Raw genomic sequence first — 21,722 nt, forward strand, 5'->3', positions numbered from 1 at the left:
CCCCAGTACTTTTCTTTCCTATGTATGTAGTTCTTGAGCCCCGGTTGTTCCATGCAATTCCATTTTTTATCCAGAAAGAAAAGAAGGAAGAAAAAAGAGAGGGAAGGAAGAAGGAGGGATGAAGGGAAGGAGGAAAGTGGGAGGGAGGGAGGGGAAGAGAGAATATCTTTTTATTTCATGTTACTTGCCACTACAAGAATTTTCCCATTGAGAAATGGGAAATTTAAAAAAATGAATCGAATATAATTATTGCTGGTCCAAGTACCTGCAGTTCATTACAAACCTCTACCACAGCAATATATATTCTTTTTCTATATGCGCTCTCTCAATTTAGCTTTTGTTCTCTCTCTCCCATGCGATCTATTTTTCTCATACTCTTCCAGATAATTACAGTAGCAATGAAATTATCACCCAGCAAACGACGTGGCAATATGTGTGCGAGGTTGATCTTGGGAAACCAATAAGACAAAAAAATAAAAATAATAAATCCCAAACAGGTCTTTTTATTTAACATAAGGCCAAAGAAGCTATCAGGCGTTGCTGAATACTGTCCACTAACTGTACAAAATATTAACTGCATGCCTCGCAAACACCAAAATATCCGCTGGAATGCCATAGAAATAAATAACTTCTGCTATAAACACATGAAAACATATCAAACTGTTATCTCTTTAAACATATTGTAAATAAAAAAATTACCAGTACTTCTACACAATAAATATTAAGAAACCATTGACATAGTTGAAATGCACTCATATAAATTAACAACTTTAATTACATTAGCCAAACAGACATTGGTTAAAGAACTGCACGTGGTATGCCAAAAAAAAAAAAAACCAAAGGAAAAAAAACCAAAATAAAACAAACAAACAGACAACATAAACCACAGAACATAAAAGGTTTTAAAACGAAACAGGCTTCAGATTATCTTGGCTTTCATAATTATATTTTTCTTTTAAAGAAAAATATCAACCCATTGTCAATGCACTGTTTTTCAAAGCATTTAAATAGAGGGTAAACCCCATCGGAAATTAATACAGAAGAAATGATTCATTTTATGCATAAAAAATAAATAATAATGTAGCTGAGACATGTGGTTTGCTTCTGCTCTTGAAGACGTGAACAGCTTCTAAGCATTCATTTTTCTCTGACCCATACAACAGCTTCTCAGTGATAAAGGGTTTAATTTAAACACACACAGTGTCCACCCCCAAGACTTCTGCCCGCTTCTACAAGTTCCATTTATTGTGTAGGTTTTCAGGGTGACTAAGTTTTCTCTACCTTGAAAAGGGAAGTCGCCAAAAGGCCCACAGGAAATCATTTTATGGAGTGAACATGATAATTTGAATCTAAGCTTAATACCTTCTCTGATTTTTAGAGTCATCTTGATGTCCAATCCCACGAGGGTGACCAAAAATTCACTTGCTCTATCTAAGAGGAGAAGGCAGGTACTCTCCTTAAAATCAGAGTGTGGAATCAATCTTAAATAAGTATGAAATTGGTTGACCTTCAGACACAAGAAAATCCCAACTCAGTGAAAAATATTTGGTAATAAAGGCTTTTCAGAGCTTTGAAGATTGGTGTGGGTAGATTTTTAAAAGCCTAGAGATGGCCCTACAGAAACAGTAGAGAGATGCAAAGATCAGAGGAAGCCACACTTGTTTTAGGAAAACAGACAAGGAAGACCCAATCTGGTAGAATTTAAAAGCTTTTTCTTTTGACCTCATGCCATTCCATGAAAAGTGTGGCTGTTCACAGAGCTGCATAACTTCCAAGATTATTAAAGATAGTAGCAATTTATCATTTTATTTCAAGGCCGTATACACTTAATAAAATATTTTGGTTGAAGTTCAAAGATGTGTAATTTAACGTAAATGAAATCTTCCCATTAAAATATCGTCGTATGGAATATCATTTAGCTCTGCTTCTAATTACTGTGGCCACTCATCAAACCCCATCGTACCTTCAATACGTCCAGGACTTAAAGGCTTTAGTAGATGGCATACGTATTTGAGATGAATGGAAGCCACAAAGGGGGATCAGCTGTTTTTTTAACCTCTTTTTGCTTTGGCCATCGCCTGGGCCAGCTCTGTTATCACACAGTGAACTACGACTGGTTTTCCCAGGCTATTTACAGGTTCCCATTAGCTCCAGTGCCAAAAAAAGAGGCAGTTCAAAAAGCCCTCCAACCTCTAGACTTTAGTAAATATAGCCAGGTAACGACATTAAATCTGCCTCCATACAGCCTAGTGTGATAGCAGACTGATCCAGTCTATTTCTCAAGAAGAGCTAAACCACCTTGAGTAATATTTGGTTTCTCACTGCTATTTTATTTTCCTACTATTAATATTTTTTAAAAATCTATGAATTGACATAGGGCTGAAAGCTTCAATATTTTGCAAAATGCTAATAATGTAATTTTCTGAATTAGACTTTGTGTTTCCAATTTTTGCAAACTTCAAACAAGTCAGTACAAATAAGGTTCTGTATTTTAAAAAGCACATAAATGAATAACTTCTGATCTAGGCAAGCTAAATACTGTAGAATAAATTAGTAACAATTTAGCTTTAAGCATGTACTTTGATATTTATAAAACACAGTGGTTTTTGTTTTTTGGGTTTTTCCCTTCTTGCATCCGAATCAACGCATACCAGTCTATACATCAAGAGTTTTGGCTGTAAATTAAAATCTTCGCAATTTTTACTACTGCCCCCCCATCCCTGCTCTCCATTCTTTTCCTTACTCCTACTCTCTTAAACACCTTCCCCCGAATTATTTTTCATTTTACTAGTGACAACATGATTATTGAGCCTAGCTGTGCAGGTAGTATATCTCACAACCAGGCCTTAATCATAAAAAAAAAAAATTTTTTTAAAAACCCCAAACACAACCACCTCTTTTATCCTGGCCTAAAGGTTAATTTCTGTCTGAAAAGCTTCTGATTTAAGATTGATTCCAACAGATAATACATATGTTATCCGAAAATAATCAGCCTAGATTGAACATGAGTTTCCTGTTTTGTTTTCCCAGCAGGGAGTAAATAACTTGTAGAATGGGGGTGAAAGACAAGAGAGAGGAGGGAACTGGATCCCTGTACCTCGAAAGAGGGTCTTGTTGAATATTCACTGGAATTCTGAGGCTTTTTCCCATCCAAATTTCTGAAATGTGCCCACCTAGTTCAGAGTAAAAGCAAAAACGATAGCCTATCCTTCTTAAAAATACTGTGTTTTGCACACAAACATTCATTGCTTTAAGAACATTAAAAAATGACAGCCTGAAGTGCTTAAAATGTGTATGGACACGATGCGCCACATGTATACATACACACAGACATGCATGTGCCCAAGCACTGTATATATACACATACAAGCATGGAGCGTTCCATGAATCTGATTGAACTTGATAGCCAACAGTGTACAACTACTGTACATCCAGTATGAAATGTCCTGTTTCATGGACGTAAAAGGAGTCAAAAAACCAAACGTCTCAGGTCTTTCAAGCCTGAACACAATCCACCTTACTCAACCTTGGATCCCAACCCCTGACTCATCGACGGTGAATGATACCAACCACAGACAGACTGTTTAAAGGCTCACACAAATGTCTTTGGTGTATGTGTCTATTTTTTAAGGTACAAAATAATAATAATAATTAGAATTATAATAATAAAAATAGCTATTTTGTGTGCTGTAGCAGTTCTTTTATAGCTCACATTAAGTGCAGCTCAGAACCCGCCCCGCCCCACCCAAAGAAAATACTTGTTAAATAAGGATTAGACAGGTCGAACACCATTGTAGTGCAAATAGTAAACGATTAAAAAAAAAACACAACATTTACAAAATATAGAAATGTTTGGATCCAACAGATGGACAAACATATTCCTTTCAAGTATCTCTCCTTGAAGAAAATAAAAATTAATCAGGTTACTTCCAATACAAAAAAGTCTCTCTTTTTTGTTCTCTCTCAGGTAAACAGTTTCAAACCTATTAGGTTGCATAGTTCTAAGATCATAAGCACCTTAACGAAATGTAACTTGGTATTCTTTTTTCCTTGATCTTTCATGCCTCCCATTCTTGTTCTCAATTTTTTTTTCATGTTGGTTTTTGTTTTGTTGTGGAAGTGGTGCAGAAAAAGGTGTGACCACCTGCACACTGGTGTTCTTTTACCAGAATGTGTGTGTGTGTGTGTGTGTGTGTGCGTGTGGTGTGGAAATGCCTCTGTGTGTGTGGTGTCTGTATGGTGTGTGTGTCTGTGTCCGTGTGTGTGTGCTGTGTCTGTGTGTCCGTGTGCGTGGTGGGCTGTGTGCGTTTGTGTGTGGTTGTGTCTTTGTGTGTGTGCATGGGCTGATATACACAGAGAGAGGGTCACACAGACATACCTTACGACCTGGGTTACTGGGTGGGAAAGTGCCTATAACTGGCCCTTTCAAACTCATGGCTTTCTAGATGCTACTTGGGTAGTGTCAGCCCACATTACTGCAGACCGGACAAGTTGACTTCGAGGCTCATACCAAAAGGGAACCGAAAAGGAGAGGACAATATTCCCATTTGAGCAACTGCTGTCACCCCTTGAATGCTGGAGGGAGAAGTGAAGGGCACCCCATTTTCCCTCTCCCCCCAAATTCCCACCTCCTTCACTGTTTCATCTCTGAGCCCTGGCTAAGGAATTTCCCCACATCTTCCTTCATCTGCTTCAGGGTTTGTTTTTAGTTTATTTTTTTAAAAATTTCTATTCTTCTGGTTGTTTCAGTCGGAAACCTTAAACATGTCTTCATGTCACCACTGTCTTCTCTGGACCATCTTGCTCCCATCCCCCCTGGGCTGAGTGCTCTATGAGCACCCACACTCCTCCACAATCATGTTCTGGATGTCCTTTTTGATGATGTTCTGCCCATCATCATAGTACAACATGGACATGGGTCTCAGCTTGGTGGGCACACAGCACGACTTGAGGTTGGCAAAGGGGCTGTGACCCCGCATGCGGTAGTGGTTGATGACCGTCGAGTGAAAGGACAGGGATGAGCCCGACGTGCCTGCTATGTGGCTGGGGCACTCACCCTCGCAGTAGTTGGCGTGATAGCCAGAGGGAGCGATGATCCAGTCATTCCAGCCAATGTCCTTGAAACTAACAAAGAACTGTTTCTTACAGCAGATGTTGACCTTGCCGTCACACTCCAAGCCCCGCCGCCGGCGCCGGTGAGGGTGGTCTTCAGACTGGCGGGCCTGCAGCATGAGGAAAGGTCTGTGCGACTGTTCCTTCTCCTCGTCCCCTCCTGCCCCTCCTTCTCCGTCCCTTTTCTTCCCTTCCCCCTCCTCTTCTCTCTTCTTCTTCTTGCCCAGCAGCACCAGGCTGGCGCCGGTCTCGTGGCATTGATCACAGGCAATCCGAATGTCCAGGGAGCTCTTGCCCTGGTCCAGCAACCGCTGGATGCAGCTGGAGACGGGGAAGATGTGCCAGGTGCTCTTCCGAGCATCCACCACCTTCTCTGATATCAACACTTCATTCCTCTCCCCCATTAAGCCCACTTCCTCGGCCTCCTCCCCTGCGTCCCAGCCGCCCTGCGGGTGCTTCTGCTGCTGAAAAAGATGGATGGTGACTTTGGTCCGGGTCCTGTTGGCCTTGGGGACTTTCAGGAAGAGCCAGATTTCTGCACGCTCCACCACGGACAGGTCACTGCCTTCTTTGGAAATCTCAAAGTGCAGCGTCTTCCTGGCTGTGCCTGAGGACGAAACAGCCCAAGAGAGAGCAGGGATACTGTTAGTTCTGGGGTTCATGGCCACTCCCTAATTTCAGGCAAGCATGGGGGCCTCTGTTACAGACCCTCTCCAACCGGGCTCCTGAAATGAAGGCCCACAGATCTTAAGGACGGTTTTGACATTTTTAAATGGTTGAAGAAAACTAGGATGCTGTCACATGTGAAAATTATATGAAATTTAAATTTCAGTGCCCATAAAGTTTTACTGGCCCACAGCTAGGCTCATTTCTTTATAGGTTGTCTACAGCTGCTTTTGCACTAGAACTTGGATTTGAGGAGCCGTGACAGACAGCGTCCGTCTGGCCCACGAAGGTTAAGTGATTTACTCTCTGGCCCTTTCCAGAGAAAGTTTGTCAACTCTTGCTCTAGAAAGAAAAGAGTCTGGATCTGAGTGTGTCTGGGACACTGGGTCTGTTAACTAACTAACTTAACCTCAGTTTCATCTTTTATAAAATGGGAATGACATAGTGACATTTGACCCATTATCCCATAGGTTTGGAAGGACCCAATGGGATAACATAGATGAAGACACACTATAAACTCTAGCAAGATGTGGAAATACTATTTTCCCCAACGCAAATATGCACACACACCCCGCCGTGTAAGTCTGCATGGCGTGTACCCACAGAGCTAGCCTACTCTTCCTCCTTGGCCACAACCCAGCCTTTTCTTTTATGTGCAAGCAGCCAGGCCGGCATGGAGTCAGGGCCCCTCTCCCATCATTTCTCCATGAAGCAGGTAAAGGGATCTTTCCCACAGGCGTATGTGTTTGTATCACTTGTTCCTTCCAATCCTTTACTGAGTTCTTTTTGCCCTCAGTATAAAACAGAAACTGCACAGAACTCTGGGCTCTGCCTGAGCTGCTCCCGCCTTCCAGTTCAGCTGTCTCCCACTGCCCCATCCTCATGGTACAGCCACGCAGCGTGAGCATCTCATACAATCTCACACCTCCAGGCAGTGACACTTGCTGTTCTTTCTGCCGAGAAGACTCCTGCCCCCAAAACACCATCCTCAGTGGCTGCCCTTAATAAGGTTTCATTTTTCAGATGGGACGACCCTCTTCCTAAGCCACCTCTGCCATCTCCACCCACACCCTCCTGCCAGTCTAGCTTAGGACGCCCCAGGTCTGAGGTCCTGTCTGCGTCATTCACTGTCATAGCCCAGAATTTAGCAGAAAGTAGGCAATTACTTGCTTCCTTATTAACACATGGAGGCGCCCTTAGCAGTGAGTTAGATGAAGAGATCCATCTCCTACCCCCGACATCCCCCAGACCACTGCCGGCATGTACCTGCTTCCCACTCTCCCGAGTCCAAATCTGACAACCATCTGAAAGTTCATCTTAGAACTCACAACTCCCTGGGGAGTGCGGTGGGGTGGGGGGGTCTCCCTGCCTGGATGTCTATAGCTAACGGAAATCCAGCCATACTTATCACTCACAGCCCTGAGATGTTTAGGGTACTATACATTTTAGGCCCGGTTTCAAGTTCTCTGCGGCAGAAAGCAGGCTCTTCTGTGCATGGCGAGCTGTAGATTCTGTTCTTAATTTAACACACCCTGCACAGTGTGACTGTTCTAGTGGTAAATTCACGGAGGCCGGGGCCGAGAAGGTTTGCATAGGAAAGGTGCCCCTCCTGCATCTCTGTATAAACTTGGGAGGAGCACTGGCCCTGATGGCGGTGGTGGTGAGGGGCAGACCTCGCATCTCTGGCGGGAGTTGAAATGAATCATGAAGTTAGGTTTATGATTAGATCACCAGAGCGGGGAGCAGTCAGAGGAGGAAACTGTCTTTTTTTAGGAAGCATGATGACTTTTTTTTTCCAAAATGGGAATCCAGTACTCCCCTTTGCTAAAAAAACGGCGGGGTGGTGGGGGGTTGGGGGGAGGGGGATGGTCGTTATTGTTTGTCTTCTAAGAGAGCAAAAGAGGAGAGTCCAGGAGACCGAGCTTCATCATTTCAATCTAAAAAGACGGTCGGCTGTAGACTTAACGTGGTAGGGTCCTGCCGAGACCGGAGGAAAAAGCTGCCGGAAGCTGCCCTAGGCTCTGCGAACCGGCCCGGAGGAGAGTGTGGTCCCCTCCAGCTCCTGCACATCCGCCCTGCTCCACCGAGGGTGTTAACAAGCTCGCCGCTGTTCTCCCTTCTGCTTCCGCCCCCGGCCGGCTTCTGAAACCCTAAACCGCACAGGGTGCCACTCTAAAGACAAAGAGGTAGTAGCTGCAAAATTAGAGAAGCCAGAGGCCACAAGGTTCTGTTTTGTTTTTCTAGGAAAGCGTGTGAAACGGGAGAGTTTGTCCGTCCCCAAGCTGGGAGAGCCCTCTGGGTTTGACGTAACTCATTCCCACAGGCTCTGCTCTGCTGTAACCCATGTTTGCCAGCGGGGCGCTGAGGGTGAAGGGAGATGGTCCCCGGGTAAAGAGAGGGTCCAGGCGGCAGGGTGGACCCACCCACACTGGACTTTCCTGGAATAAAATCCAGAGAAGTCTACACATGCTGGGAGGAGGTGGTGAGATGCTCAGTGGCCGACCTGTACAAGCGACGGCGCGTGCAAATTGCCTTTGGAGGGTCAGCCAGGCCGAGGCCCCTTGCTTCCAGGAACAGCCTACAGGGCGGCCCCTCATTTCACAAGAGCTGGTTTCTAATGCAAGATATGCCTCCGCCCCTTCTTCGCAGGCAGCCTTACTTGGAAGCAAATGATTTAGTGTTCCTGAGAGAGGATTGTACAAAGAGAGTACTCATTAGAGGGGGCTCAATCTGTCAGGTGCTGTTATATTAGGATCAGAGAGTCATCATAAAATGACTTTCATCCTGGTCCTGGCTGGTAATTAACTGCATGGCATCGCCTGCGTACTGGGAAGAGGCACCGTGCTGAAATATGCATTGGTTTAATGATCTGAGCAGAGAGACTCGGTTCCCTGTATTTGCCTCCACTGCCTGCGTACGGATCTCTCCCCCATATTTCTGACATTTGGATTTTCCCCCTACTAATTGACATGCCTGTCGCCTCCTTCTCCTGGTGTCCATTTCTGGAACTGCTATTTGTATATTGCATGAGGTTTTATCAGGGAAAAAAATAAAACAGATCCAATTTCACGAAAATGCTGTTGCCATAATGCTCAGGAGAACGGGGGGAAGAGAGAGATTCAAGGCTTCCTAATGTCTACCTTACATGCAGGTACATTTTCAAAGTTCTATTGTATTCTGACTTATTAAGCAGTGCATATTTTTTTTCTTTTACATCTAGCTTTCATTGCAGAAGGGGGTTGGGAGAATGAGACAGCGAGACGCTGGATGGAATTCATATATACCAGGGCTGTAGGTCTCCGAAAGATATTACAACCCTCAAATTTCTTAGGCATGAAAAATATAAGTAGTCACTTGATTATATTTGCTTTATCTGTGTTTTACCTGAGACAGATGGTTATACGGCAGTGATGCTTTCAGGCTGCTCCAAGCCTCAAATCTCTACGCACAGCAACTCGAAAAATGGAAGGAGGTTGCCTAAGGCTGAGGTGTTTAGGATCAATTGCTAGTCAGTTTCAGGTTCGACTTAAATATCTCCTGCTATAAAATCTCAGAATGGAAGTCTTCCCATAGTGCTTTGTGGTACAGCATCAGTGTATACAGGTGTGCACTGGGTTCCTACACTGTTACCTACCTATCTAGATATCGCTGGAGGCTTTGCTAACCTTTCATTACCTACTCTCTGATAATATTCTTTTCATCCTCTGTGCTATTTTTTCTCTCCTGAGGCTTGTGAGCAAGGCTTGTATCACAGCCTGCTCCGCCTGAGTTATTCACTAAGAAAGTCCCACGCAAACGCATGTGGGTGATAATATCTCATCACTTAAACCCCTCTTGATCTCGGTGGACACATACCCAAGGGAGAGAAAAAAAAGGGCCTAAAAATGGGTAGGAGGGGTGACTACTGCACCTCACAGGGAACACCTCAGAAATGTTGCCGGACGGGAGGAAAGACTTTGGAAGGCTGGAAGGGAGAACACCTGAAAGCACGTTTTCCTTTGCTTTTGTGCTTTCAGAATTTTTCAAGTGTTTTTAAGAACTCACTCACTGAACCGGCATGCCAAGGGTTAAGCGGTCAAGCTCCTGGCTGTTCCCCTCCACCCACATCAGGATACAAAATGCTGCACATCCTTCCCACAGCCCCTCTCCAGCATCTCAGGTTCACGGGCGCCTGAACAACTCCAGTGAAACAAGCAATAGTAACAAGCAGTGTTTCATTTTTGATATGGTTTTTTCCTCACCGGGGTCCTGCTCAAAGTATGCTGCCCTTCTCCATGTGGGTAATGATTAAATCCCTAATGTTAATGTAAAGAACCTTGTTGTTTATGGAGAAGTTAAAGTCACCATGGCGGGTGGAGGGAAGCCTCGGCGTAAAACGCGGCTATGACTTTAATTTTCCGTCCTTCACCAAGGTTTCCCTGTGCCTAGACGTGGTATAGTCGTTGGTGGGAGAATACAGAGCTAGCATGTGTGTTCCCTGAAGCACTAATTTTGCATTTGGACTGTTTCCAGGGGTTTCTGCAAAAAGCAGCCAGTGAGGCCTTAAAGGTTATGCCTCCTTTAACCTACAGGAGAGGGTCTTGCCTGTAGCAGAGCTACAAGTTTGGTTATAAATTAGCTTTTGATTTTTTTTAGCCTGAATATCTTTTCTTAGGATGTGCTATTGAATTGTAAATGTTCAGCCACATTCCTGCATCTTTCATTTAAAGGGCGATGCAAAAGTTTAAATAATTAGAGAGAAAGGGATCTTAGGTTCCTAAAGGAAGTAGAAAAAATTCGGAAGGTTCAACCCACAGTCTTTCAGAGACTTCTTTCAAAGTTCCTGAGAACTCTTACAACTATGGATTTTGGAGCTAGGAATCAGTTGGGTAGGAAGCATTCTGAACTACAGCTAAGAGATCGTGCCTGAGTGTATTTTAGCAGAAGAGGGGGCAAGACGAATACGTGTTTTCAGGAAAAGTCCTGGGAATGTACGATTCCTGGCTCACCAAATATGAAAACTGCATTTCTACCCTGACGCTCTACTCCAATGCACCTCCTCCACCGGCCCAAACCACTAACACATCTCTTTTCCCATCTTTTCCCAACCATTTCTCTCTAACACTCCCGGTTCGATAACAAACACATACTCCAAAGCCATAAGCTCTGTTCCCACAAGGTGTTAAATAAATAGACTTTCTCCTCCCTGTTCGAAGTCACTTGTCATTTGTCGCTGTTGAAAGCCGTTGATAAGACAGGACAACTAGGCAACCACATCAGGGGAGATGGAAGAGGTTTTTTTGTAAAAGCCCAGGCGGCCGTATTAGGGAGAGATGTGTGAGCAAAGCAGTCTCGCTGATGATTCATGGTCACATTTCTCCCCGCTCTGCTTTGTTTGCTTCTGAAATTTATCATTCCTCTGTCTTCCATAGAGCTCCGGAATGTTCACTTGTATCACTAGAATTCCCATTTCCTTTCCTTCTGTCTCATTTAAAATGTTACAGGTAGTAGTCATGTCCCTCCCAACCCATAAAATCCTAACTTTTCCTGCAGAATGATAAGAAGGAGGGGATAGCTGATAATCACCAAGATTAGGGCGATTCAGGCTAGGGCTTCCAGTAGGTGAAATTGTGTTTCCCTAAAAGATTAACTGGTTAAGGAGCAAAAGTCTTTGGAATGCGCCCTCTTGTGGCCGATCATTTCCCATTATTCCGCGAAGAAAGCGTGTAACCCCTAAAGACACCCTCCAGTGAGGGTGAACTCCCAGGCAAGTTCAGAAGACTGGCGTGGGGTGATGGGAGTCAACTCCACCTTGAGACGGCTTTCTTGGGGTGGAGGAAAATAGTCATCCCAGCAAGCTGCCTTCGACCCGTTTGGGAACATTTGTGTACATTTCTAACTCAAAGCTTCTGTACCTAGTATCTTCCAAGGGAGGAGCTTTATGTGTTGCTTTCAAACCCACATGGCTGGGCTATGTGAGCATTTTCTATTTCTTGGTGCTCGATTGTCTTTCTTCGCCTATCCATTCTTCAACAAGTGCTATCAATTGCTAACTTCATTACCAGAATCAGAGTATAAATTTGGCCTCATAGGAGGACTCAAGGATACAAGGGTGGAGGGATCAAGGGTGCTTTTGACCAGCTATTGTCACAAATGAAAAAAAAAAAAGAGAGAGAAATTAGGATAGAGCGGTCAAGAAGACCAGTGATTTTGACTTCAATGACAATTATGGTGAGAGTTGGCTTGGGCCTACCCATCTCTTCCTCCTTTCCTTTAAGGCATTAAAGTAAACAACAGAGGATTATTCTGTTGCCAGCCTTGCAAAGAATACAGTCACCTCAGTGAGCAACCTGGGGTGACAGACTTGAAAATCATTTTTGTTTGTGGGAATACATGTCAGAGAGCCTGAGGGCAAGGCTTCGCTGCTCAGTCAATAACAACTCATATCAGCTTTACCAAGATGGGGTGCTTTCCACTTAAGCACAAGGGGACAGACTCAGTTCAACAAGTCCCTGGCCCTTGAGTTTTTGGAGTTCCTCAACTGCGGTGGCCATGTCTTGGCCTTATTCAACCATCCTGATGAGAAGAGGCCACAATTAAACAGGAATCCCCAAATGAGGAATCTTGAGGCTGAAGGATGCATCTAGGGGTGAACATCTGTGACATGCATGCAGGTGACAGATGACTTACTGACTGGATTCTATGCTGTACAGAACAGTTTCTAAAGAAAAGAAAAATGAATGCCCTTTGCTACCTGCCTCCCTCAGAACCTTGACGTTTGACGTCCTTTGAGCATTGCTAAGGTTGAATTGTTCCAAAAGTAACACGACATTTTCATATATTCACTACAATCAACCTGAAGATAAATCTCTTTCCTGGGTCAGCAAAAGAACAGCAAAATACTCACATGGTACTTACTCTATTTGGAGAGTAGGTTGTCCACAGAGCAGTCGTTTTTGTGAAATCATACAAAATCGACTTAAAGTTGAGGCGTGAAACTTCTCAAACGAGAACAAGCAAGTGTGTCATAAACCTTTTCTAAGAATCCAGCGGCTCACCCAAAGTCAACTTGTAAACTCAACCAGGAGGACTTTTGCATTACAGACCTTAAACTTTAGTCAACATGTGAGTCAAATGGATCCACCTTTTCAAAAAGTAGCTCAATTTCTTTCAAACTAAACACCTACCGGAAAAGATCTTTTTAAAAATGACGAGATTTCATATAACTGAGAAAAAGATTGGCACTGAGACGAGGGCCATAAGTAAGAAAGAAGGTAAAGAGTCAAATTTTTTTTACTGCAAAATCTCTCAATGCCAAGAGAGTGATTTGCTACACAAGTCAGAGAAGCCAGAAAGTGGGCATATTGCTAGCATCGGGCGTAGAGTTAAAACTGGCCAAAGGCAGAGGTCTACCTAGTCATATGATGTGGGAAAAGCCAATTGAGGAAGAGCTGCAATTAAGGCCATTCTGTGTGGCAACTGGTATATAGAAACATATATAGGGTCCCTCTGTGGCAGAAGAAGCAGTCCCTAGACCACTGGAATCCCCATTCCCAGCTCAGGACCCCAGGAATGGTTGAGAAAAAACTGGGTGGCAACTCAAAAACTCCAACCTGCCTTTTTTCACTCAATAAGCTTCACAAGATAAAGTCAAAAGTATCATGTCCTTTGCAGCTGCATCCAAAAAAAAAAAAAGCTTTAGGCGTAGGAAGTCAGACGTTCTTGAAAAGAAAGAAGCTTCTGGTGAGACAGCTAAACTGCCCGCAGGACACCAGGGCTTTTCCTACGGGAAGCCAGCAAGCCTGCAAGCTATCTCCCCCAGAAGGATGCCCAGGTCTCTCATGGTTTTCTTGGAAATATAACATCTGAGTCAACAGGTTTTCAGGACTGGAAATTCTGAGTGTTGCCTTAATTGTTTATACTACTGCGGCAAACTTTTAAACAGCAATGCTGGGAGTCCCGGCACATACTTTACTGGCCATATGCTCCACCAAACAAAACAATGGCATTCCTTTCAAATGGATTTGGCAAGGGAGACAGTTCTTTAGTCTGGCATTACCGTGAAAGTAACATGAAATTAACACATCTGTGTGCCTGGGCTGCATGCAGGGGCTTGTAGGCTGGCGAAAGGATCTGGGTCACCTAACTGTAAAAATAACCTGGCCCCCAGGGTCTCCAGCCCGCCCTTTTGACAGGTAATTTTTTTCTTCAGCAACAGGTTAGCTCGGTCCTGAGCCAACGATGAGAATCTATTTATTAAAGTTCTTCCTCTTAAGGATTGAGGGAGCGCTCAGAGTAGTATCTGAGAGCACTTTGTCAAGGTTGCATTCCTTGGCCGAGAGCTCTTAGTAACTTTACAGAGAACAAAACTCTTTTTTTCTTTTTTCTTTTTTTTTGGTTCAGAGAGCAAAAGTCAGTGCTCCGAAAGGGACTGCTGGTTCAATGTCATCTGTTCCCTAACCCCCCCAGCCCCCAAAGTTGCTTTTCGTTGCCTAGAATGTGATGCTGTGCTCTTACAGGCAGAATTTCTAAAGGTCAAAATGACTGTCACTAATATGCCCTGCTTCTCGGATGTGGCCCCTGATTGGATTTTTTTTTAAAGAAAAGGGGTTGTTTTTAAGACAATGACTTCATCCGTGCCATGCCGCCCCGATCCCGCGCTCGCCGCCCCTCCCCTCCCCCCAGTAAAAACTTGGGATGGGGTCCGGAAGCCTCCAGGCTCCCCCGACACCCCCTCCCCCCGGCCAGCACCCGAAAATGCCCCGGCTTTCCTCCGGGCTGCTCTGATCTGGTTTCCCCGGCAGGCCGAGGGAGCCTCTCTCAGAGCGCCTTCCTGCTGCAGATCCGGCCGAGAGCTTCCTCCCGGGCGACGGGCTGAGATACGCGAGTGTGACCTAGCCACCTCCTGCTGGGGCTCAGCCCAGGAGCCCGGCTCTGTGCGGTCCTCTCCCCCTCCCATGCCGTCCCCTAGTAACTCCTGACCTTGCCCGGCAGGGTACTCCTGGAGGGCAAGAAGTTCCTCCCAGGACTGTCAGAGCAACGTGACCCCCCCCCCCGCCCCATCCCCCCAGGGCCAGCACCCACCTGACTCCGCGAACGTGATGATCTCCGAGGTCTGCTCCATAAGTTCATTCATTTCTGCCCTTCTGCCGATGTCATCCTCTATCTCCACGTACCCGTTCTCCCCGACTTTGCCCACATGAAGCTTTCTGATCGCGTTCAGAAGCGCCGCCTTGGGTACCGGCTGGGTGACATCGGGTCTCTTCTTCAAGTGCAGCATGTTTAAAATGTGCTTCTTGACGGCCTCCACCATCTCCGGCTGAGAGTTGGGTACGTCCTTTGGGAGGGTGGCCAGCGCACAGGACGGGCAGTCGGGGGTTGCACTGTGCCCCTCGGATCCCGGGGTGGGGGAACTCCTCACTATAATCCAGCAACTCGCCAACAAAAATCCTCGTAGCCAAAGCAAGGGCATCCTGGCAGCAAAAGTTGTTGTGATTGCCCTTTTTAAAGGCTCTGCTTTTCCTCCCCCCCACTCACGCACAGGTTTTTTTGTTTTTTTTTTTTTTTTTTTCCCTTTTGGGTTTTTTTTTTTTTTTCTTTCTCCTCTTCAGTCAATTCTCTGGAACAAGAACAAAAAGTTTTCTGTGAAGTTTTGTTTGCAGGTTCCCTCTCTGAATGCAGTCAGTGCTGTAGGTTTGTAGCTGTCAGGGAGGAGAGTTCTGACTGTCTCCCAGTAAAAGAGAAGGAGGGAGGGAGGGAGGGAGGGATGGAGGGAGGGAGGGAGAGACAGGGTTGGGGGGGGAGACAGACAGAGACAGAGAATGGATGGGAGGGAAAGAGAGACTGGGAAAGAGGAGAGAGGGGGAGAGAAGAGAGAGGGAGAGAAGGGGGAGAGGGAGAGGGAGAGAGGGAGGGAGGGAGGGAGGGAAGGAGGGAAAGAGAGAGAGAGAGGGAGAGAGAGAGAGGGAGAGGGAGAGAGAGGGAGTGATTGGCCCTAAGTGAGTGAGTGAATGAGAGAGGGAGGGAGTTTGTCTGTGAGTAAAGGCTGTGCTTAGGAAGGGGAGGGACAGCCCTTTCTGACAGGCTGCCTGCCTTCTACTCACTGCTCCCTCACACACACCTCTCTTCAAATATCACCGATCTCCTCTGGAGTTCTACTTTCCCTTCTGCAAGAAATTCTCCTGATTTGCTGCTCTTGCTGTTGCTTCTCTCCCCTTTCTTTCTCTGTCCAGAGTCCCCTGGCTTCACCTTCTTCCTCTTTTGCAGGGGAAAGCAAAGCCCCAATCAATGGCCTGTCTCCATCGACAGGGAGGACCACACGGAAACAGCCTGCCCCCAGCACCCCTCCATCCTGCCCGGCCACAGCCTGGAAGGTGGGGCTCGGAAGGAGGGGTCACTGGGGGCAGCCTGATCGTGCTGGCCAGAGGGAATCCCTGCAGACCCTCCTTTTCCCTCATTCATTCATATTTCAATGTTCAGGGCCATCAACACCGGCAGGCTATCAGAGGGGAGCGCAATAGAACTTTTGTTTGGGGTCATATAATACACTCTACTTTTCCCAACTGCAAAATGCAGCCGGGCATTGAAAGATCCACAGGCAGGCAGGCAGCATGGTACACGCTCTTGTCATGTGAAGCTCTGTCCCCTCTCTTTAGCCGCCGCCCCTCCTGCCCAGCACACACACTCCCGGATGACAGCTCACCACCGCTGGCCCTGACTTCACAGACAAAATGCAAAATTCCGTTGGCCTTTCCCACATTATTTTATACAAACAGTGCACTCCTGTGACTTGACTAACTGGTCCTAGGGGGAAAGAATCTCTAAAATATATTGGCAAATTATTTTCTCTGTCATGTGGTAGTTTGTTCAGCCTGCCCCCTACCCCCATCCCGGACCAGTCTGTTCACGGACTGGCCTCTTGATGGCTTCTTTTTCTCTCAAAGGAACAGCACAGATGAAATCATCATGGATTTCAGTGCTCACGGAAAAAGAAAAATGTGAATTTTTAAACAATGCCTCTCTGAGTTTTTAAAATTCTCTTCCCCCCTGCCCCCCCTTCTTTTTCATTTTCTGTCTTATTGCTTTTATCTTGCAGAAGTATCTTTAAGAGGTCCATCTGTTAAAGCTTCCCTTCCCTCTCGGGTTTTTTTTTTTTTTTTTTTCCCCACACATAAGCCCTCTCAGTTTCTGTAGATACAGTCAGCTTATATCTGACACCTAGTGTGTTCACAGCATTAGAGTCAGGCAATGCACTTTGGGTGGGAAAAGTTAATAAACAGCATTACTTGCAAGCATAAGAGCTGAGGACAAGGGGAGGAGGGTGAGGCCAGTGTGATACTAAGTTACAATTACAGTTTGCACAGGTAACAATGCTTTTCTGAATTGGATACCCTGCCCACCTTTGCTGAAGCATCTGCCTTCGAGACTTTCTCTGTTACCATCAATTACACTCTGCTATTATTGTTAAGATTTTGTTGACCTTCCCTAAAGAGTCTAATTTTTTTTTTAATTGGGGGATGGTGAAAGAGAATGGGGAAGGAGGGGGAGCATTTGTGTTAATCGTCCCTTAATAAAATACCCTGGAAATAGAAGACTTATAATCTACCTATTTGGCGTCACATATGCAATACCCAAAGCATTTTGTAGCCCAATTAAGTTTTACAAGAGAGGCTGAACTAGAACTCAAAGTTTCACGACTACAAACAACTTGAGAGTCCCAATAGCTGCATTTAGATAAGAGCAACTCATCATTTGAACTCTCTCTGTATGTGAGTTTGTGTGTGTTCCCTGAATTTGTGAATGTAACTTAAAAATCAGCTTTCTCTTTGGCACAGGTCCTTGTAGAGAGGTGCTGAACTGGGTTGTAGAAACGCATAAGCTATTTGCATGCTCTACTATTAAAAGCTCTACTAACTGGCTTGAATACGTAAAAAGGTACAGATCACAATCCGCGTGGAAGTGCCAGGAAGTTGTAAATTCCCGCTCAGCATTCTGACTATGAACGTGGAAAGAGCTCAGAAGTAAGAGTGAAAAAGCATTACCTTTCCGGTCCTCTCACCAGCAGACTCTTGTCTCATGTGGTAAGAGCTGTCCAAGTTCCTCTTCATGCTATTGGCAATGAGCAGTTTTATACTGTACTACTTACTTGTACAGTCACACACGGGTACCAGTCAACCAGAAGAGGGCTGGGGCTTTGTTTGGGATTGGTTAGGAGCAACATGACATCAGCAGATGACTGGTTTTTCCAGTGTGAGACATATTTCATAACTCATTATCTAATGGAAAGCCTTTCTTGGCTGCTGTGACACTGCTGGGTGATCACTGAGGCAGTGAAAAACCTCTGACTGACTGGACTCCCTTTTAGAAAAATCCCGGAATCCAACAGCTCTTGCTCACTGAGGTTCCAACTTTCAACTTTTCTTTGACCAAACATGCACACACTTCTCATTATATTCAGGCTTGGTTTTATATCTTCACATAAAACATCTGTTACTTCATGAAGTTGCCTCTATTTACAAAGTATTTTATTGTTCCTAACAGGGAAGAAAAATTCACAGTGCTTTTCAGAGAGATTCTGAGTTTACTTTTTAAAATAAGATAGTTCAGGAAGGGGGGAAAAAATAGGAAAATATGTATACCTCTGTGGGATGATCTCCCCTCCCCTGACTTACACTATTATTTTCCATCTTCAATAACTTAATTTAAAAAAATAAGATATTGTATTGAGAAAAAGAAAAGGAAAATATGTATACTTACAGGCTGATAATCTCCCCTCTGCTGACTTACACTATTATTTTCCATCTTGAAATTGAATGCCTGCTTTATAAATCATTTATCACCAAGAACTTTGGAAATAGTCATTCTCTGCTAGCGAACTTTATGTGTATCCTTCCCAGTCTTTAGAATCCCAGTCTAACTAGCAAAAAAAAAAAAAAAAACTACATCATTCTTCTTTACCAGAACGTCAAGTCCTATGATTTCTAAATTGTTACAAATATAACATGAGATTAATGAAAAGAAGTGAACGTTTCTTGAAACGGGAGTTAAGTTGGTCAGGGTGTTTAGGGGGAGGGAGAAGGCAGTGTTAGCAAGCCAGGGAAATAACACAGGAGAAAGGACTCCTCAGACAAGAATGCTGGGGAAGGGTTGTTTGAAGGAGTATAGCTGAAGCCTAAGCTGGGCACTCATGACAAGTTGAATAAAATGTGCAAAATTGGGAGCTAATGAAAGCCATATGACCAGATATGCTGTTTTGTATGCAGGATTTAACATGCATAAAATAAACTTTTCACTGTGCCCACAAGCAAAATATAGAGGCTCTGGCCTCCTGATGTGTAGTTCAAGCAGGTTCCTTTAGGACACCAGAAGTCTGTCTCAGGGGGTCTGCCCTGGCTAAACACCGAGAAAGTGTGGGTGCTGAGCTGTGTATTGGGGTGGGGGGGAGTGTTCTGAGAATTGCATATGCAGAAATGAACTAGGAAATAAAATCTTTAGGTTGTACAGGAACAGAGGGAATCTGAGAAGGAAAGATAGAAACTGGATCAGTGTTGGTTAACTCCAAAGCTGCCCATCAGTTTCAAACTGGACGGAGCCAGCCCCTCTCTAAGAAAGGAACTTCCCCAGCCTTTTCGCATGAGCAGTCCAGGACAGCAGTGTCCGGCCGGGTATCTAAACGCACCCCTCCCCCCAACATGAACGTTGGTGTCCTGGAAATACCACCATGTTTATGAGTTTGGGGGCACAAACCAACCCGGATGAGACCCTGATTCCACTGCTTACTAACCAGATAACATCGGGCCTCAGTGTCTTCATCTATAAAGTGGGATCCACAATACTCCACTGCAGGGTCAAGCACGGTGCTCAGCAAATACTAGGTGATACGATTTCGGAGATGCCCCGGTGCCTCTCTCTGAACATCTGTGTCACAGGAATCTGCGGCACCCCGACCAGAGGAGACACCCTCTCTCGGGTGACTCGGATCGCGTTGGCCACGGATGCCACCGAAGGGCCCACCTGCCTAGGTCAGCCCACCAGCTGTGATGTCATTCTCCACCTGAATCCCCAGCCTCAGAGCTGAGCCACGCTGGAAATGCCTCCTCACTCAGTGGAAATAAGGTGGGAGTGGGAGGGGAAGTTGGCAGGTTAAAATAACTTCTGTCGACTATTCTGGATGGCGGAATGATCTTTTCCGTCCCGGACTCCAGGGCCCAGGGGCGGGGAGCTGGTTCGCCCAGCTCCTGATACGCATCTCCCGTTCCTTCCTCGGCTTGGTTTCTCTTTCACTTCCTGCCCCCCTCCCCCCGCGGCTCCCCGACCCCGGCCCTGCGGTCCCGCTGCTCGGCCTGCTACTGTACCTTGAGCAACACCTGCTGGCAGCTCCCGGGGATCACGCCGGATCGCGGCCGCTGCTCGGGCCCGGCTCGCGGGGCCGGAGTCCGGGCCAAGCAGTGCGCAAGCGGCCGCCTCTATTTTTACCCCGAGCACCAGCAAGGGCAACTTCTTTTAAGAGCAGCTCTTGATTTTTTCCCCCCTTTTGGCAGCTAGAGAATTCAGAGAGGGAGGGGGGAAAATATCACTGATCAGTGAGGGCGGCTGGGAATCTCTGAACCCAGCCATCAGGGCTCAGGGTTGAAAGCACGGCCAATGTCAGGGACCGGGACCAGGACCTGCGGGCTGGCTCCGGGGCGGACAGACGCGCGCGGGGAGCGCTCCTGCCCCGCCAGCTCTGTCCCCTTTCCGATCGCGGAGCCGGGTCCTCCCAGCCAGTGCGCGAGCGCGGTGGCCCGCTGCCACCGCGCTTTTCACCTAGTGCAGGCGGCCTGATTTACTGGCGACTTCACAAAGCTCCCCGACTCCTCGCTGGAGCCTTTTGTAGGGCTCTGTTCTCGCCTGGAGGAGCGGCCCCTGGAGAACCCGGTGGAGCAGCTTGCTTCGAGGAGCCGGGAGGGAAACTGTGGTACCTTATTTTACTGTAATTGCAAAAGGCGCGATGTGCCAGAGATGTATATTTAGAAGTTGTATGTTTCTACTTTTATGTAAATGGAGCAATTAGGGCCTGTCTTGCTGCTGCGAAACTCCAGGGCTTGTGCCTTGCTAGGAAAGCTGGTGTTTTCAATCACAATTAGTGAGCTGGTCAAAAACCAAAGTTCCTTTAAGGATAAGGGCTCAGTGGCGTAAGCGGGGGGAGAGACCAGCGTCCCGGTGCCATCCTGGGGCCCGCGGTGACACACACCTTGGGGCACGGCTAACCTATAGTGGCGTTTACCCGTGGCAACAGCTGTCCCCGTACAAAGTTGGCATAGATCAAGGAACGAGAATGTTCATTTTTTCTTCTCAAGCAAACCGTCTGTCCTTCGGCTTCCATCCATGCTATTAATTGGTCTCTTTACTCACTACTCCTGGAACAAGGAGACAGGCCTAGAAAAGGGGCCCGTTTTTCACGGCTCTGTGGTTTTAGCTTTGCTGTTATTCTGTTTCAAAAAAAAAAAATAAAATAAAACACCAGGAGGCGTGAACGCCCCAAGCAGGTGACTGGGAAGTTGTCATCTGATTCAATTGAAATGGCACGAGGCTGCGGGGTTCAGAGCACTGACGAGGCTGCTGACGACTCAGGGTGTTTTAGTTCCTTCCTGTGAAAAATCTGTTCCCCCAAAAGCATGATTTCTGGTTCATCCCGTCTGGGAAACGGAACATAAAACGTGACTAGAGGGAGAAATCAAAAGGACTCGAGGTGTTCTCAGCAGCTGACGTGTTATTCTGGGCTCAAGGCAGGAAAACCTTGCCCCAGTGGGGAGTGGACTCCCTCGAGAGGCAGCTCGAGATCCAGAAAACGTGGGCGGGAACCAGAGTGATATTTGCTGCAGCGAGATTTCTGGAGTCTCATCAAATGGTTTGGGTTGAATGCAAGATTGGCAACCCCTGCCTGTTTCCTGGACAGCTGGAGTCTGCCCATTGCCTGGGATCTG

General features: G+C 46.0%; 1 protein-coding gene across 4 annotated transcripts; it reads right to left on the reverse strand.

The window, feature by feature from the left end:
• Positions 1-474: 474 nt before the first annotated feature.
• INHBA (inhibin subunit beta A) lies at positions 475-20,182 on the reverse strand. Of its 4 annotated transcripts, none has more exons than XM_032642956.1 (3): positions 20,112-20,182; positions 14,842-15,376; positions 475-5,719 (listed from the first exon to the last, which is right to left on the reverse strand). In XM_032642956.1, the coding sequence occupies exons 2-3, from the start codon at positions 15,227-15,229 to the stop codon at positions 4,830-4,832; spliced, it is 1,278 nt and encodes a 425-aa protein (XP_032498847.1). In that variant the 5' UTR covers positions 15,230-15,376; positions 20,112-20,182; the 3' UTR covers positions 475-4,829. The 4 variants fall into 4 exon arrangements, with proteins under 4 accessions (XP_032498847.1, XP_032498846.1, XP_032498848.1 ...); XM_032642955.1 differs by lacking the exon at positions 20,112-20,182 and adding an exon at positions 17,799-17,920; XM_032642957.1 differs by lacking the exon at positions 20,112-20,182 and adding an exon at positions 15,878-15,900.
• Positions 20,183-21,722: the final 1,540 nt, after the last annotated feature.

Source organism: Phocoena sinus, chromosome 9 (assembly GCF_008692025.1).
Source record: "Phocoena sinus isolate mPhoSin1 chromosome 9, mPhoSin1.pri, whole genome shotgun sequence".
NCBI lineage: Eukaryota > Metazoa > Chordata > Mammalia > Artiodactyla > Phocoenidae > Phocoena > Phocoena sinus.

Coding starts and splice junctions, on each gene's coding strand:
- INHBA (XM_032642956.1), bottom strand. CDS start 15,229: ATGCCCTTGCTTTGGCTACGAGGATTTTTGTTGGCGAGTTGCTGGATT. Junction 5,720..14,841: donor CATCACGTTCGCGGAGTCAG/GTGGGTGCTGGC, acceptor TTTCGTCCTCAG/GCACAGCCAGGAAGACGCTG.